The following is a 17,328-nucleotide window of genomic DNA, read 5'->3' as shown; positions in this document are numbered from 1 at the left end:
CAGGAACCCCCCGCTCAGTTCCTTGTCCCCCACTCTCCAACCCCGCAGACCATCTGGGCCCTAGCCCTGCCCCAGCTATGGCTCCTGGGGCTGCCTGGTCCAGCCCCAGCCCCGTCCTGGCTGCGCTGCTCTTCTCTGCTTTGGGTAAGTGGAGCCACCCCATCCTGGGCCCTGGGGCTCCGGTTGTCCTTGGCGACCTTCCCGTGCAGTCAAAGAAAGAGTGAGCAGCAGTGGGAAGGTGACATTATATTCAGAGAAAAACAGAGTCTGGAGGGAGGCAGTAAAGGTATTCTGTGAAGGGAGAAGTGAGAATAGAGCATGGAGAGCTTCCCTGACAGGAGCCTGACTAGATCCAGGTGGCAAACAGGTGACCTAGCCCAGAGCCACACCGAGGGTCTGGGGCAAGTAATGTCAGAGTGAGGACACCTGGTTCTGGTCCCTCCCTGTTCACCCCTAGTAGTGCAGGAGGTATCTGACCTTAGAGAAAAGTCAGAGACTGTGACCTAAGGACAGGGCTCAGGTTTGTGGTCCCAGCTCTTCGGGTCCTGTGCCTCCTGGTTTCTCAGTTTCCCTCTGTGGATTGATTGTCTGTTATGTGGGTGAACAGAGCAGGAGGGAGCGTTATGAGATTCTAGGATTTTGTCTATCTAAAGCTGTTTTCCTTCGTAAATGGATTGACCCCTTCGTTGTCCATGGCAGAGGCGGGATAGGCAAGAAAAGGTCAGAACAGGGTGTGTGAATGGCCCCTGCCCTCCTCCACACTGCCCTGGAGTGGTGGGCAAATGGGGGGAGGGGGTGGCGTGGGCTGCTCTGAATCACCAAGGTTGCTCTGCTGTCGGCTTCTTGAGTCCCAAACCCAAACCTGGGCTCATCTAGGCTGTGCTGAACTATTCTAGGATACCCAGAGAAAATGTTAAGGATTGGGAGTTGGAGAAGGGGATGGCGAAGGGAGTGAGGGGCAGGCATCCTGGAGTTCAAGGGAGACAGTTCAGTGCCAGTCACAGGACTGCCGGGCAGAGCTGGTGTTAGAGCAGGAGGAATAGAAGGTAGACCCAGTGAAGGACCTTCCTTGTGACAGTTGGGACATCCCCAAGAAGGCTCTACTGCTGCGGTCTCAGGGGGCGAGTCGATGATGCTGCATGCTGAGGTGGGAGATTCAGGTCCATGGGGGGAATGCCATGAGCCCCCATCATTGCTCAGACAATGGGTCTCTGTTTGGCTGCTTGCCCCCCCCCCGTAGAACAAAAGGGTCTACAGTTGCCCCCACCCGGGGCCGGCCCACACACATAATCTCCCTGGAATGGCTGTGCATGTGTGGGTGAGTCTCGGAAAGGGCGCTGGGCCAGAACGGCCAAAAGGAGGATGAGGAGGCCGAAGGACAGAGGGCTGCCATGCAGTCATCTGCGCTCTGGGCTTGGGGTCGTGCTCTGCACCCAGCTCCCCCTGGGTATTGTATGAGGTCCTCCCCGCCGACCCCCAGCCAAGAGCAAGCTGGAGCACGCAGCGGTTCAGCACTGAACACAGCTGGGCCGGGAGAAGGCTTATGTTCACTACTTATCTTCATGTTTTTTCTGTAAGAAATTTGAGTTTGCTGTTCTGTGAACTACTACGCGGCTGTTAATAACAAGATTGATTTCCATGGAAAGCTCCACCAGCACCTTAAGCAAAAAATAGTAGCATATAATGCAATGTGTACCAAAAAAGAAAATTCCACAAAACTATTTCTTACAAGTACCTGTAAATCTTGAGTGTGTTGTTTATATTGAGCTTGATTCACAGAAAAAAAGCCACACATTAAACAGATAACTGGGGTTCTTCTATCTGGGAGGAGATGACAGGAAAAGAACTGGTGGGGGAGACTGTAACTTTACCACTATTGCTTGAATAGTTTATAAAAGGAATGTGATGTGTTACCTGCATCATTTATAATACATTTTAAAAATTGTAAAGCCCGCTTCTGAGGGGTAGCTGAAGAGTTAGATACTGGCCCAAAGGGAAAGTGAGACTTGGGGACGAAGTCTCGTGTCCTCTGTGAACACCTGCTGAGCTGGGACCAACCCAGCATTTTCACTCAGAGGCTCAGCTGGTCCGGAGACCTGGGCCTTCGTCATTTCTGCCTCAGTCTTTGCAGTGGCCTGGCTCGGCCCTGGGCCTCTGCTCACCTCTGTGTCCTCATGGGGCCCACGTGTGGGTCTGCCCCCCCCCCATCTGCTTGCAGTGCTCTGCCCGGCCCAGGCCATTGTGGTTTACACGGACAGGGAGGTCTACGGCGCTGTGGGCTCCCGCGTGACCCTGCACTGCTCCTTCTGGTCCAGCGAGTGGGTCTCAGACGACATCTCCTTCACGTGGCGCTACCAGCCCGAAGGGGGCCGCGATGCCATCTCGGTAAGTGCTGGCCAATCCTGGGATTGGAGGACAGAAAGGGTGCTTCACGGAACAACAGAGAACTTGGGCTAAGGAGGGGGAAATCCTTTATGAGCCACCACCCCAACTGTGGCAAAGGAAGTATCAATCTTTGTCCCCTCCCCAGCACTGCCCTCCTCAACCCAGCACCCCTCCTGCCACTAGAGCTGCGTGCTTCCCTCATTTCTCATAGATCTTCCACTATGCCAAGGGACAGCCCTACATCGACGAGGTGGGCACCTTCAAGGAGCGCATCCAGTGGGTGGGGGACCCCCGCTGGAAGGATGGCTCCATCATCATACACAACCTGGACTACAGTGACAATGGCACTTTCACCTGTGACGTCAAAAACCCACCGGACATAGTGGGCAAGACCTCTAAGGTCACGCTCTACGTCTTTGAAAAAGGTGTGAGGGGAGACGGGACTGGGGGGGCGGTCTGGGAGGTGGGGCGGGGAGGGGATCAGGGGGGACTGCGCGGCGGCGGGAAGAGGCCGAACGCCGGGGCTCCTGGGCGCGGGCAGAGGCGCGGTGCTCGGTGCCTGCTCGTCCCTCACTCGTCCCCCTCCCCTCGCAGTGCCCACTCGCTACGGAGTGGTGCTGGGGGCCGTGATCGGGGGCATCCTGGGCGGGGTGCTCCTGCTGCTGCTGCTCTTCTACCTGGTCCGGTACTGCTGGCTGCGCAGGCAGGCGGCGCTGCAGAGGAGGCTCAGGTAAGGGGCGGGGCCGACCCTCCGCGTCCCCAGCGGGAGGGAGGGACCGCCGGGGGGCGGGGGAGGCCGCGGCCGCCCCGCCGGGGGCTCGGGCGGGGCCGCACCCACAGCCCCCCTTTCCCTGCAGTGCCATGGAGAAGGGGAAATTGCACAAGCTTGGAAAGGACACGTCCAAGCGCGGCCGGCAGGTTAGCGGGGACTCAGGGCCTGGACAGCTGGGGAGGAGCCCCCTGGGAGCCGCCGGGCAGAGCGAGGGGTGGGCCGGGTGACTGACGTGCGCGCCCCTCCCCAGACGCCGGTGCTGTATGCCATGCTGGACCACAGCAGGAGCACCAAAGCTGCCAGTGAGAAGAAGTCCAAGGGGCTGGGGGAGTCTCGCAAGGATAAGAAATAGCGGTTAGCGGGCCGGGCGGGGGCTCGGGGGCCAGGGGCGGAGTCGTCCAGAGGCGCTCAGGTGGTGGTCATCGAGATGGAGCTCCGAAGGGACGAGCAGAGCCCGGAGCTCCGGCCTGCTGTCAAGTCCCCCAGCAGAACCAGCCTCAAGAACGCCCTCAAGAACATGATGGGCCTGGACTCCGACAAGTGATCAGCCCCCAGGCCCTGCCCGAGCAGGGGGACCTAGGCGCCTCTTACCTGTCTAGGTGCTCTCCTCCTCAGCTCCCAGCCCCGCCCTGCCCTCATCCCTACGAGATGTAAGTTTCATTCCAAAATTCATTCCCCAGGCACATCATATCCTCCCCCACCTCCACCCCCTGGCTTTCTGGGAGCCCAGGGCCTGATCCTACCCTGCACCGGCCCCAAGGACTGTGTGTTTGGTGCCTGTCCCTCCGGCACTGAGAAGAAAGGGACCTTGATACCCCGCGCCTCGTCTCCGGGCCACCTGCATCCCCACCCCCTGCACCACCCAGCCCGTCTCTGCCCCCGTCCTCCCGGCCCCTCCCTGCCCTCCATCAGGCGGTCCAGCTCCATACTGTGCCCTCCCAGCTAACACCCAGACCATCCAGATCAGACTGTCCTTCAGGGTTTATGTAGGCTGTTATTTTTTATTTTTTAATCCATTCCTGTTTGTTTACCTGTGCCCTTGCTCTGCCCTCCCCCCATGACTGAGTATCAATGACGTCATGTGGTTTTTGCCACCCCCATTAAATTCTTAACGGAGAGCCAGCCCAAGCAGAGGTGCCCCTGACCCTCAAACCTCAGCTGCAGGATTGGTGCCCCCTGACCCCTGTGGAGCACTTTTCTGAGACTCAAGGTCACGGGGAAGGAGAGACAATGGGTCCTCACAGGCCAGGGGTGAGGAGGGGGCAAGGAGCCTTAGAAATGGCTTTTCCACAAGCAAACAGAAGGGAGAAAAAAACAAATGGGAATTAGGGGGAAAGGGAAGAAGCTGCACCCCCAACCATGAGATTCTAGGATTTTTCTACATTCTGTATATTTCTTCTCAGACCCCTGAATGCCTTAAATGTTTAATAAACACTGACATTTCCAGAAAAACTGCTGCCTCCATCTCCAGTTGCCTAATTTTTCTGGGAATTTTCAAGGGTTAAGTACAAGAGTTAAGAGATGCAACGGACCCAAGTGGGAAAGCTGGCTCTATATTGGGGCAAGGTCAAGGAGAGGTCAACCACACCAAGTGTCCGGCAGTAGGTTGTCAGGGAAGCAGGGTCCTGTCCCTTTAGCCACCTGAATTTCTCCTAAGATCTCCATCTCCCAGTTTGGGCTTTGGGGACATATCCCAAATACCCCTGCTCAGATCACCAGACCGCGCCACATCTGTCAGGGCTGCACTCCCAGCTCTGCCACCCAACAGGCAAAAAAGCCCCAAGAGAGTGACACGTAACACAGATGTGATAGCTGCATGTGCTTTCTTCGTGACTTCCTTATGCCTGTGTCTTCTGCAAACCACTCAGTACAGAGCACTCACCGATCCCCTGAAGACTTGCAGTTTTTGCTCACGAAACAAAACAATTTCTTAGTCTTCAGTATTCAGAACTGTGTCCCCAGCAGCAGGAACTAGAGGGACAGGGGAGAGAAGTGGGGCTCCAGGGCCCCAGGGGGAGCTGTAGGCATCAGAGAGGAGGCTCGAGTGCCCAGTAGTGGAATCAAGCAGCTGGGTGGAGAGGAGCCCTCACCGAGAACTGCTGCTGGTTCTGCAGACACCTAAGCCCTTCTTCCCATGAAGACCGGCTTTCTCAAAGCTACGGCCTGTTTTGGCTATAGGACGCTTCCTTTAAAATATGTATGAGGACAGTGATCCAAGATGGTGAAGTGGATAAACACTGGGCCTGCTCCTTTCCATGAACATATAAAACTAAATTATAGGACATTCAACCTGGAGAGCCATCTGAAGTCTAGCTGAACAGAAGTTTTGTAACTAAGGATATAAAGAAGAGGCAGTGTCGAGACTGATAGGAGGGGTGGAGATGCGAAATGGGCTGGTCCCGTACCTGCAGGCCCCACTCCTGCATGTGGCGGTTGAGAACTGGGAGGGATATCTCAGCCATAGGGGTTCCCCATGGAGAAGCGAGGGACCTCCAGCCCCACACCAGTCTCCCCAGCCTGGAGTACTGATGCCAGGAAGAGGAGCCCCCACAATATCTGGCTATCTGGCTGTGAAAGATAGTGGGGACTCTGACCATCCAGCTGGAATGGAAGGCGGTGGGGAAACCCAGCCACTCTCTTAAGGGGCCCGCTCACAGACTCACTCGCTCACAGGCACCCTGAGCTCCAGCGTGGGGACAGTGACTCAGGGAGCATCACAGGCATATGAGGGGCAGACTGAGGAGTGTGGCAAGGGCTGGAGGATGGTCACCATTTTCCTTTTGAGGTGTCCTTGTCCTCTGCAGCAGGCAGGTGGGCACCATCTTTCCTGTGTTGAGCCCGCCCTCTACCGAACGGCCAAATGTGAATCTGATTGCCCCGGTGAGCTGTGCAGCTCCGCCCTGCTGACTCTGCTGGGACTCCGCCCTACCCAACTCCCCCAAAGTGGGAGGCACTTTCTCTCCCCAGCCCCGCCTGAATTGCACTATTTCTGGGAAACTGTGGGAGTCCACAGGCCCCAGGCAGGCAGCGATTGGCCTCCCTGTGCTCTGAGACTTTTGCTGAGTAGCTCCAGGCTCAGCACTGGGACCAAACCAGAGTCTGCATTAACCTGGTGACCACAACTCTTCCCATTCTAGGGACTCCCTGAGCCCCTGCTTCATCCAACTTGCATAGTACACGAGGCTTTATCAGTGGCTGAACCTTAAGAGAGCCTGCAGGTGGCGTCAGGCCTTGGGGTGTCCTGGCTTTTTATGGAGCTACCCCAGGCCCAGTACTGGTGACAGCCAGTAAAGGGAAAAGCATGTCAGCACCACACTCCAGGTCTGTGGCAGAAACAGTCTGCCGATACTGCGCATGCGTGGGGGAGCCCCCGGGGCAGCTGGTGACAGGCTCCCCCAGGTGCGGAGCAGGGAGCGCTGCTTTACCCATGTGCACAGGCCAGATTGGCAATCCCCACGCTGTGTCCATGGGGCGAGGGGACAGGAATGCTCCTGCTTTACCAAGCCACACTGGACCCACACCAGGTGCGGCAACGAGTTGCCCTCCGATTTGCCCATGAGGCCAGGACAGAAAGCCACCACCGGCACCAGGCTGCACTCAGAACAGACCCCACTGTAAGCTCCTCCCTTCCTCTGGCATCAGGAGCCACTTCCTGTGACATAGGCCTTCCGGAGAGTCACTGCTCCATCCTCCCGATGTCCTGGAGCCATGGCTGGCTGGGGGATAAGCTCTGGGACGTGGGTCCCCTTCCAGGAACATGATCCCAGCTCCCTACGCACAGCAGCCACATGGCGTCGACTCCTGTATTCTTGAATCAAGAAAGGAGGGATGAGGGCTAGGATGGGAGAGGAGCGGGGAGGCAGCATTCTTTGCTGGATCTTCAAGCACTTGGCTCTGGTTTCGATGCATGGGAGTCATTTCTCAGCAACGTAAACTCACTTGAAAGCCGTCATTTTATTTAATTTGTGGTTTAACATCTTCAGTGTGACCGAGTCATCTTCTCCTCCCTCTAAGTGTGATAAACAGGTGTGCGTGGGGGGGACAAAGCAGCAGGGACGGCCAGCATAGTCATTCGGGGACACGGAGCAAGGAAACCTGGGTTTGTTCTGAGGGATACACACCACGTGTGCTCTTAGCTGGCGGGAACGGGAGGGGACAGGCTCTAGCAGGTGAGCCGCCGGCGGCGGTGACACAGCAGATGAAGACAGCGTCTGCTGCCTGTGCAGAAGTGCCTGGGCAGTGCTGTCCCCTCTCCCACCAAGGAGTCCATGCAGCTGACCCCCCGCCCCCTGCCCCAGCCAGCTCAGGCCGACACTCAGTCCTCCCAGGAAAAAACAGAAGTAGAGGCTACATGACCCCACTTGAGGGTTTTTTTATATAATTATGAAACATGCTAAAATCACACAGAGCGGGTATTCCTCTCCTGCCTGACTCCACAGTGGAGCAGGAGGGAACTACAGGGTCGCTGGTTTGGGTGGCCTCTGGGGATGGCTAGACGTGGGGGCTCAGAGGTAGGCAGGTTAGCAGAGCCCCAAGAATCCTTGACATAACACGCTTTCCCAGCAGTCGCTTGTGTCTTCAGAGAGCCCCCCTCACTCTTCTTTCTTCCCCACACCGACCTGAGCCCCCACTTCCCTACCTCTGCCCTACGCTCCGAACCCGGATGAGGAAGCAGTTTGGCCCCAGCGCCCTCCCTGGAGCTCATGCACTCAGCAGGCACTGACGGGAGGCTGCCTGACCATGGTCCGCCCGGGCAAGGGGGTCCGGTCCCCACTGTGGCCTAGCTCGGAGGAGGGAAGCTGGAGGTGGTGCTGCAGGAGGGTGCGAAGCGGCTGTTACCTGAGGGGTGACTGCTGCACGCACCCTGCGGAGGGCTCTCCCCGCCATCACACTGCCCGGGCTCCTCCTCGCAGCCCCAAAGCCTCGGGAGGCAGGCCCAGGTGCTGACGAGGGAAAAGCTGCCCCCCCCCCGCCCCCGGGCAAGTGGCAGCTTCTGAATCCCTCACATTCCCTCTGGTCCTTGTGCCCCCACTGCTGTGATGGCTCGAGGGGCCACACAACACAACATATAAGGGTTGAGCTCGCCTTAACGACAGGCTAGAGGGACAAACAAAGACACATGGGAGTCAGGCTGTGGAGAGGGGAGAGGAGCAGGGTGACTGCGAGGCTGGCAGCTCAGGAGCTGGCATCCTTTTTCCTTTTCTGGAACCGCCGGAACTTGCCCTGAATAGCAAGGGCTGCCTTCTCCGTTTCCGGTGCCGTCAGGTCGATGTCAACCTCCTCATCCTCCTCGGCCTTCTTGGCACTGCTGGCTTTGCCTGCAGGTGGTTCCAAGGTAGGAACACATACGCCTGACCGGCCCAGCCCACCCCCCCAGGCCCAAATGCAGGGGCTGAAGGCCACTTCCTGCTGTGAGCCCCCCCACACCCCCCCTTGTCTTTGCTAGCCCTGGGAACGCCCACCCGGTAACTCCCCTAGAAGTCGAGTCAGGGCCGCTCGACTGAGAATTAGCTAGGGTTCCTAGGGGGCTTCGATACTCCCCACCAAGCTGCCAACCCCCCTCTCACCACTTCTTCCTGCACCTACAGGAGTCCCAGGACACACACACTCTCCCCAGCTTGCCCTCAATTTCTGACTGAAACAGTGGCTGGGATCATGATGAGTTTCCTCCTGTCGCTGTATCTGTGCCCAGCGACTCCAGAGCCAGTCTCTAAAACCAGATGTCAGTGCTGGTAGGGGTGCTGCTAAGGAAGCAGTGGGACGAAGCCCTGGGTACAGTAGTTCTAACCCAGTGCTTCTTTCACTCGCCCATGTCCCGACTACACCTGACTTTTAGAGCTTCCAGACTGACAGCCATACTTGTCTTTATGTCCAGGTGTCCCTCACCGGCTCTACAAACTGCCTGGCCCAAGCCGACTCACCCTTTTCCTCCGGGCCAGGTGCCTGCTTGGTCGCTGGGGATGTTTTGGTGTTAAGCTGGAAAATAAAAATCAGAACATTTGCTATTCAAGGAAGCATTAAGGTGCCACCTCCTTCGACTCGCCACCATCACTTTCAAGCCCTTTTATTACCAGGTGCTTTCCTTAGTCTTTTGAAAATGTGTGTCTTGAGGCCAGAGAGAGGGAGAAAAGTCATCAGAATTCACCCGCCAAGTCTTCATTGGCACTAGGGAAAGTGCAGAGGACAAAGCAGACAAAAGCCTTGCCCTCGGGGGTTTGCATTCTAGGGTATAGGCAGATGAACCAACAAAATGTTTATCCCATTAAGTGCTACAGGGAAGAGACAGGGAAGGAGGGAGGTGGTGAGTGCTGGGTCGATATGATGCCACGCAGCTCACAGAGGGGCCCAGAGAGCATCTCCAGAAGCTGGCATCTGAGCCGAGAGCTGGAGGAGGCAGGTGTCCAGATGAGAGCTTCCAGGGCCCTGCGGTGGAGGAGTGACCAGCCTGTTTGAGGACCAGCAAGAGACTGATGCAGCTGGGGTGGGAAGGGGGAGGGAAGACCGGTGGGGATGAGATCAGAGATAACTAGGGTGGGGGCACAATGCCACCTCACCTTATCTTCCTACTCATCACAGATAGAACACCTACTATGTGCAGGCCCTTTTTCTAGGCACTTACACGCAGTAACACACTGCATCCCTACAACAGCCCTATACGATAGGTCTTGTTACTATGCTCATGTTAGAGAAGGAAGCTGAGGTCGAGAGGTGAAGCTGCCTAAGGTCAAACAGCTGGGAAGTAGCAAAGCCAGGGTTTGAACCAAAACAATCTGACTCCAGAGTCCGCGCTCTTGAACGTTTTGATGTTTCTTTTTTTTTTTTTTAGCTGAGCCATCCTGCCACCTGTTGGCAGCTCAGCAGCAGCTCAGCTCGGGCTGGACTCGAGCCGCTGTTGCTCAGAGCTCAAACCTTTGAGCGAGCTCTTAACCAACTGAGCCACTCAGCCGGCCCTTGATGTTTCTTAATCTCCAGCCAAAGGCATGGGCGTGTGTGCACATGAAGTCATGTGTGTGCGAGCATGTGTGTGCACACACCTGCGGAGCATGTCCAATGTGAGGCTGTTAACTAGACAACCTCCCACATGCAAAGCAGCCCCCAAATTGGAAGGACAGTCCCAGGGGTCTGATTTCCTTCTGTCCCCACAGTCAGGCGGCTGGATTTCAGGGCCAGGCTCTCAGCCCACAGTCTCCACCATTTTGCTCACAGACACCCCGCAGGGCGTGGGAACAGGGTCCCGCCCTCCCTGTATGGGGAAGTCCTACATGCTATGTGAGAACCTGACCCCAGGCCAGGCTGACTGACTCAGCTGTGGCTCTGCCTGTTGTCCTGACCACCCCGATTCTGGCTTTCACCTTGACCTTTGCACGGGCCCTCCTGACACACCCCAGGCTGAGCACGGTGTGTGTGCTCTTCGTCCACAGGGCCACGTGCTAGCAGGGGGGGCTCTGACACAGCAACATCCCCTTTCCCTAGCAGATCCTGAGAATTCCAAGTGCAAGCTCATCCCACTGGCTTCCATCTCGAATGGGCCCCTTGCGTCCCTTCAGGCTGCTATGCCAAGTCTCCAAGGGGCTTGGAGCTGCGTTCAGTTCAGCCTCACTGCTCACGCTGGGCTCAATGTCTCTCAGCTCTCAACACCACCAGACACTAATCAGCTACTGGGAGGCCCACAGCGCCTGCCTCCCCAGAGGTCTGTTTCTTTCCTTGCCGACCTTCCTCCCTTCCTTTCGTCATCACCTCTGAGCCCGATGCGCTCCAGTGTTCCATGCTGTCATCTCGGGTATCTGTCATTTCCCCACAAGTGCTTTTGTTTCCTCGGCACGTCAGAGCTGTGGGCCCTCCCTTCTCATGGGGAAGGAGGACCAGGAGAAGCCTGCTGGCCCAGGGGTCTGTTTTCTTTGGGCTCCCGCAGAGCGGTGTGACAGCAGCACCTCTTCCCTGTCCGACACCTCCTCCCAGGGCACTTGTCAGCATCCAGATGTCTTGTTCTTCCATCCAACTCTCATCCCAATCTCCTTCCCGCTTCTAGGACTCTCAACCATGGACTCCCTTCACTCTCTTCTACGTAAAACCTCCCCCTCTCTTAAAAACAAACAAACAAACAAACAAACAAACCAGCCTGCTTCAATTTGAATTCCTTCTCCAACCAACATTAGAGTGCAAAGAACTGGGTCTAGGACCAAGCCTCAAGGAACCCCAATATTAAAGTTTAGGGAGATCTTTTCAACAAATTGTGCTGGAATGACTGGATAGCCATATGCAAAAAAAAACACAAAAAAAACACCTCAATCTATACCTTGTACCCCATACAAAACTTAACTCAAAATGGGAATAAAACCTAAAACTATAAAACTTCTAGAAGAGAATATAGGGGAAAAAATTCTTTGCAACCTTGGGGTAAGCAAAGGTTTCTTAGATATACCAAGAGCACAATCCATAAAATAAAAAATTATAAATTGAACTTCGTTAAAATTAAGAACCGTTCTTTGAAAGACACTCGTAAGAGAATGAAGAGACAAGCCACAGACTGGAAGAAAATATTTGCAAATCATATATCTGATAAAGGACTTGTATTCAGACTGTATAAAGAACATTCAAATCTCAATAATATAAACACAGTTTGTAAAAAGGGGCAAGAAATTTATTTGGACACTTCACCAAAGAAGACACATGGACGGCAAATAAGCACATGCAAAGTGTATAACCTTATTAGTCATTTGGGAATTCAAGTGAAAACTCCAATGAGATACCATGACGCACCTATTAAAATGGTTTTGTGAAATGACAGTACCTGGTGCTGGGCAAGACGTGGAGTGGCCGGAACTCTCATACACTACTGGGGAGAATCAAAATGGGCAGCTACTCCGGCAGTTTCTTCAGTATACGTTTATCATACAACCCAGCAACCCCCTCCTAGGTATCTACCCGAGTGAAATGAAAACTTACGTCTACACATAAACCTGTAAGTCAGCGGTTCTCAACCTTCCTAATGCCGCGACCCCTTAATACAGTTCCTCATGTTGTGGTGACCCCCAACCATAAAATTAGTTTCGTTGCTACTCTATAACTGTAATTTTGCTACTGTTATGAATCGTAATGTAAATATCTTTGTTTTCCGATGGTCTTAGGTGACCCCTGTGAAAGGGTTGTTCGACCCCCAAAGGGGTCGCGACCCACAGGTTGAGAACCGCTGCTGTAAGTGAATGTGTATAACAGCTTTACTCGAAATCACCAAGAACTGGAAACAACCCAAATGTCTGCCAGCTGAGGAACGGATGAACAAACTGGGGGACTCCATACAACATACTACTAATCAGCAATTCAAAGAGGAAATGAACTGCTGACCCACACAACACCATGGGTGAAACCCAGGGGCACTGTGGTCAATGAGAGAAGCCAGACCCCGAGGTTACACACATTGTGTAAAATTCCAGTTATATGGCATTTCTTGTAAAGGCAAAACTATGGAGAGAGCAGACAGATAGCAGCTGCTAAGGGCTGAGGTCATGGCAGGGCTGACTACAAAGGGGAATTTGGGGACGATGGCACCGCTCTGTATCTTGACTGTATAGATACATGTTGCCTGACTGTATATATTTGTCAAAATTTGTAGAACTAGACACTGATAAAGGTACATTTTAGTGCATGTAAATTGTGCCTGAATTTTCTAAATGGGGAGAAAGGGTTAAGGAGAGGAGGACAAGCCGGCAGAGACTGAGAAGGAACGATTAGAAAGATGGCCGGGGTGGGGGTGGGGGTGCGGCCACCTCAGTCTGTCTCCTTCTGATAGCTAGACTTCCAGAAAAATCCGTCTCCATCTCCTACCTCCCACGCACTCTCCCGCCCGTCACCCTGGCTCTGACTCCTGCTCTTCTTTAGGTGCCAGGTGCTCTCTCTAAGGTGCTGAATCAAAGACGAAGCTCCGTGGCACCCGTCCTGACCTCGTGGGCCGCTCCACACTCTGTCGTCTCACCTTTCCTTGGCTCCTGGGACACCATGGTTTTCCTGAGTCTTCTCCTACCTTTCTGGTCAGTTCTGCCCAACATTTAATATGGGGGGGCTCTCAAGGTCTAGAGCGGGGCTCCCTTCTATTCTCTCTTCCTCATGGTCTTATCTGTACCTATGACTCCGGTTATCATCTCTACCAGTGCCAACCAATAGAACCGGGTGGGCTAATTATAGTCACTGCCAAGTCTGTCTGCAGCCTGTTTCTGTAAACAAGGTTTGGCTGGAACACAGCCATGCCCACTGTTTGCCATTATCTGGGGCTGCTTTGGCACCACAACAGCTGTGTCATCATTGCCACAGAGACACGTGGCCCACAAACCCAAAACGCTTACCCTGTGGCCTCTTACAGAAAGCTGGGCAGACCCCTGCATAGAACTTTCTGGAGTGATACAAGTGTCCTGTCCTGCGCTGCCCAGCATATGCGTCCACTAGCACACGTGATGTCCAGTACTTTGGAATGTGGCCAGCGCCACTGAGGAATAAAACCTACACTCGTACTGAATTTGAGTAAATAAGCTGATCGTTAGTCAGGGACGTCAACAGCTGCTGGTAGCAGGTGGCACCACACAGAGTGCCAAGGACTCAGATGTGGCGTCCACGGCAGACCCCTCCTCTGGTCACCCATCTTCATTCATATGCACGTAGTGCAGGAGCTCAGACTGTGTGTGTCAGCACCACCTGCCCAACCCAGTCCTCTGACACTGTTCTGCCTCGTGTGGGTCAGGTATCTGGAAATTGTCCTTAACATCTTTCCTTGCTTCACTTGACATGTCCAGGTCAGTCCCAGGTCCCATTAACTTTATGTCCCCGATACCCCGTAATCCGTGCCCCTCACAGCTGCCACCCTGACACAGCTGTGCGATAGACCACCGCAATAGCTCAAGTGGGCACCAAGGCTCTGAGGAGAAAGAATAAAAGTCTTGCTATGGTCTGGGCCACCTCTGATGGCTCAGCGACCTCCTCTTGGGAATATGCCACATCCCGTCCCACCTCAGGACCTCGGCTCATGGTTGTCTTAGCCCGGCTTCCCTTTTATCTAGTTAATTTCTACTCACCCTTCAGAGCCGTCCTGGAGGAAGCTCAGACTAGGCCAGGGCTCCATTACCAGTGTCACAGCACCCGTGCTTCTCACCACATAACTAAGTAATAATTTTGGGATTCGATGCGAAATGTCTGCATCCTCCATTTCTGTGTGAGTTCCCGTGAGGGTGGGGCAATGTCTGTCTTACTCACGACCGTATCCCCAGGGCCTAGCACTGGCCTCTGCACACAACAGACACGCAGCACCTGTTAGATGAACAAGGGCACTTCTGCTGTCTGTATTTGCCACCTCATCCAGGTTTCTGAGACCAGTGTGTGTGTGCGCAGTGCGTGCGCAGACGCTGAGGGGCTCACCCGCCCGCGGGGCTAGTTCAGAGGCGGCGAAAGGCGCCAGGAGCCAGCTGATCGCTTTTCCTCACTGCAGCCCCTGGGCCTGGGAACCAGCAGAGGGACGAGGGGAAGGCCTATCGGAGAGTGTTATTTCAGGTGACCTGCGTCACAGCCATCGTGTATCTGTCCTACTGCCCGTCCCCACCCTCACCAGCCACCAGATTCCCTACTTCCCATTTATCTGTGTGTCTCTTACAGTAACTGCAACCTCTAAACAGCACATAGTAAGTACTCAATAGATATTTGTTTATATGAATGAAAATTTTCTCAAGCCTGAAGTTGCTGGGAGGAGCAACATGGCAAATGGTCCTGTAACTTGACCTGTTTTTATATTCAACCCTAGGTGCATTCCTTCAAAATAATCACGATTTCAGCACATGTAGGTATTTCATATATATTTCCTCTAGTTCTTTTCAACCTTTGAGTAGATGCTGTCCATCTTCTGCGGATGAGAGGCCCAAGCACAGCAAGGCTGTGGCTTCCCCAATGTCACACACTAGGAGTGGTGGCACCGGGGTCGAACAGAGTCCACGCTCATGTAGGAAGCGCCCACGTCTTTTAACTCCACCTGGAGTCACACAGCTGAACAAGCACATTTCACTGAGTGTGGGTGAGCGTGGGACCCCAAGCACGTCTCACTGAGCGGGGGTGAGCGGGGGACAGCTCTAAGTGCCCTTGACATGGGAGTTTCAGGACTGGTCTGTTTTTACTCTAAATCACCCCGGAAATCACAACATCCCTGCCTTCCCAATGTCCAGCCCCCAAAATGCTGACAGTGGCTCCACACCTCCAGTAAATGGCCCAAGAACAGTTTGCTTGGACAGATATTGTATTCTGTAAGCAACTGACAGGTCTGCAGCCCTGGAGCGTCCAGGAAGCACCCCAAGATTTAAGGGTGCACCGGAGGGGTCCTCCAGTACAGCACCTCCGTAAATTCTGTTTCATTTCCAAGAACCTGAGACAGAGACACATCTGTTTGAGATGTAGACCGCAGGGAGAAGGCCAGTGCTCAGGAGCAAACAGCCCGCTCACGTCCCCGCCTTGTCTCACAGAGCTGAGTGCGTGAGTCAGGGGCTGGCCTCAGGACCCTCTGTGAGAACTGTCCTGGCATAGCGCCCAGGAGCAGTCAAAGCAGGAGCTCCTTAGATGTGGCTCCCCGTGGCCATTACTGGGGAATGACTGCCCAATAGCTCCGGGCCCCACTCACCCCGCCCCCTTCTCTGACTGTGTTTCTTACTTCCTTTGTCTCTTTCATCTGTAATGATGTTGCCACAGCAACCACTGTCACCAGAAAAGGCAAGATAGTGTCACTCCCTCTGCTCCAAGCAGCAAGTCAGAACTAATCTTGGGAAGGTAAACCACCGAGATTTCCCCTTCCTCACCCACTGGGCTCTTTGAAGAGCGCTCACAGGTTAGTAGCAACCAGCAGGAGCAAAGGAGCCCGTCATACATGCCCACACACACCCTGCTCAGCCTGGATGCTGGGCAGTGAAAACACATCACGTACGTACATCCTCGCAGCTCTGCTGACCAGGCACTCAGATCCCGTACCACAGACCAGGGCATGGAAACCGAGAAAGGGCCTGAATCCTAAAAATCCTAACTATGAGCCCCAAAGACCTTTCTTTCTTTCTTTCTTTCTTCCTTTCTTTCTTTCTTGCCTTTGCATTGACATAAACCTCGGCTTTGTAAGCTCCGTTTGCTTCAGAGGCACAGAAAGTGAGGGAGACAGGAGTTAATGCATCTGCTTCCAAGAGGAGACAGAGCGGCTCCAGCCCCCCAGGGCGCTCCTCTCCCTGCTGACATCCTCTCCCCCAATGGTAAGTGAAGGTCACTGCCCACAGACCACAGACAGGCCTCTGCGAACCCTAGAGCCCCTGAAAGACCCTAGACTGCTGTTTTGGGAGGCGCATTGGAACCGTTTCAATTCTTTCAGCGCAGCAACCAGCTGCAGTCTTCAAACAGCTTCAGAAAGACTTGTTCAAGGTCACCCTCAAGATAATAACAGAAATAGAACCAGTAATCCTTACTCCAGGTTCGGCACACACACATTCCTTCTCCTCATATGTGGAGAATAATCCGAATACCTTACATCTCATATGCCAAGAGAAATAGAGCTCCCCAGCTCCAGGCTGTCCCTCTCCCTGAAGCCCCTCACCCCCTTTCCCTGGAAGAGCGGCACCCCCACTGGACTCAGAGGCAGAGTCGCTTGGCCAGGGGCTCAGGTGTGCATGAGTCAAGGCCCCAGCGGGTCCCCCATCATGGGCTGCAGTTCAGTGAGTGGTTATTTGTGGCACTCAGCACACAGCTTGCAGCTGCCTTCACCTCATACTGGGCTTGGGGGGGGGTGACAAAGCATCTTTTATTACTATAATCTTCAATGTGCATCCCACCCATGGCGTTAATGTCCCAAAATAAACGCATTAATACCCCCTACAGCCTACAAAGCAAACACTCAGCTGCAGGGCATTGTGTGGGAGGGAGGCAACAGAACCTACATGACCCCTCTTTCCGGGGTGGGGGCTGGGAAGCCTCGGCGGGCGTGCCTTGGAGTCAGCCTGGGCTGAAGCAACAATCGGCTGGGGGTGGGGCACTATGTCAAGGTCTGCCTTTGGTGGGGTGGGGGGGGGCTATGACAAGTTTCTGGCTTTGGGGGGGACTGTGACAAGGTCTGACTTTGGAGGGGGACTGTGACAAGGTCTGACTTTGGGGGGGACTGTGACAAGGTCTGA

At 54.5% G+C, this 17,328-nt stretch overlaps 2 protein-coding genes across 3 annotated transcripts in view; one reads left to right on the top strand and one right to left on the bottom strand.

Annotated features, from left to right (window-relative positions):
- On the top strand, nt 1-4,609 carry MPZ (myelin protein zero). Its single transcript, XM_019633076.1, is given in 6 exon segments — nt 1-144; nt 2,219-2,385; nt 2,597-2,810; nt 2,980-3,115; nt 3,243-3,303; nt 3,408-4,609. Coding segments are annotated over 6 exon segments (939 nt in total). The 5' UTR covers nt 1-77; the 3' UTR covers nt 3,702-4,609.
- A 2,483-nt stretch (nt 4,610-7,092) lies between these two features.
- Nucleotides 7,093-17,328, bottom strand: part of PCP4L1 (Purkinje cell protein 4 like 1) — an 11,117-nt gene continuing 881 nt past the window's right edge. For both annotated transcript variants that reach the window (XM_019633140.1, XM_019633141.1), the window contains exons 2-3: nt 9,079-9,133; nt 7,093-8,475 (exon numbers count right to left, since the gene is read on the bottom strand). In XM_019633140.1, coding sequence (XP_019488685.1) covers nt 8,333-8,475; nt 9,079-9,133 — 198 coding nt within the window. In that variant the 3' untranslated portion in view covers nt 7,093-8,332. The remainder of the gene's footprint in view (nt 8,476-9,078; nt 9,134-17,328) is intronic.

The sequence above is a fragment of the Hipposideros armiger genome, unplaced genomic scaffold (genome assembly GCF_001890085.2).
Source record: "Hipposideros armiger isolate ML-2016 unplaced genomic scaffold, ASM189008v1 scaffold_1240, whole genome shotgun sequence".
In the NCBI taxonomy this organism is placed as follows: Eukaryota; Metazoa; Chordata; class Mammalia; order Chiroptera; family Hipposideridae; genus Hipposideros; species Hipposideros armiger.
The sequence above is the reverse complement of the archived record's forward strand: the minus strand, read 5'-3'. Positions and strand labels throughout refer to the sequence as shown.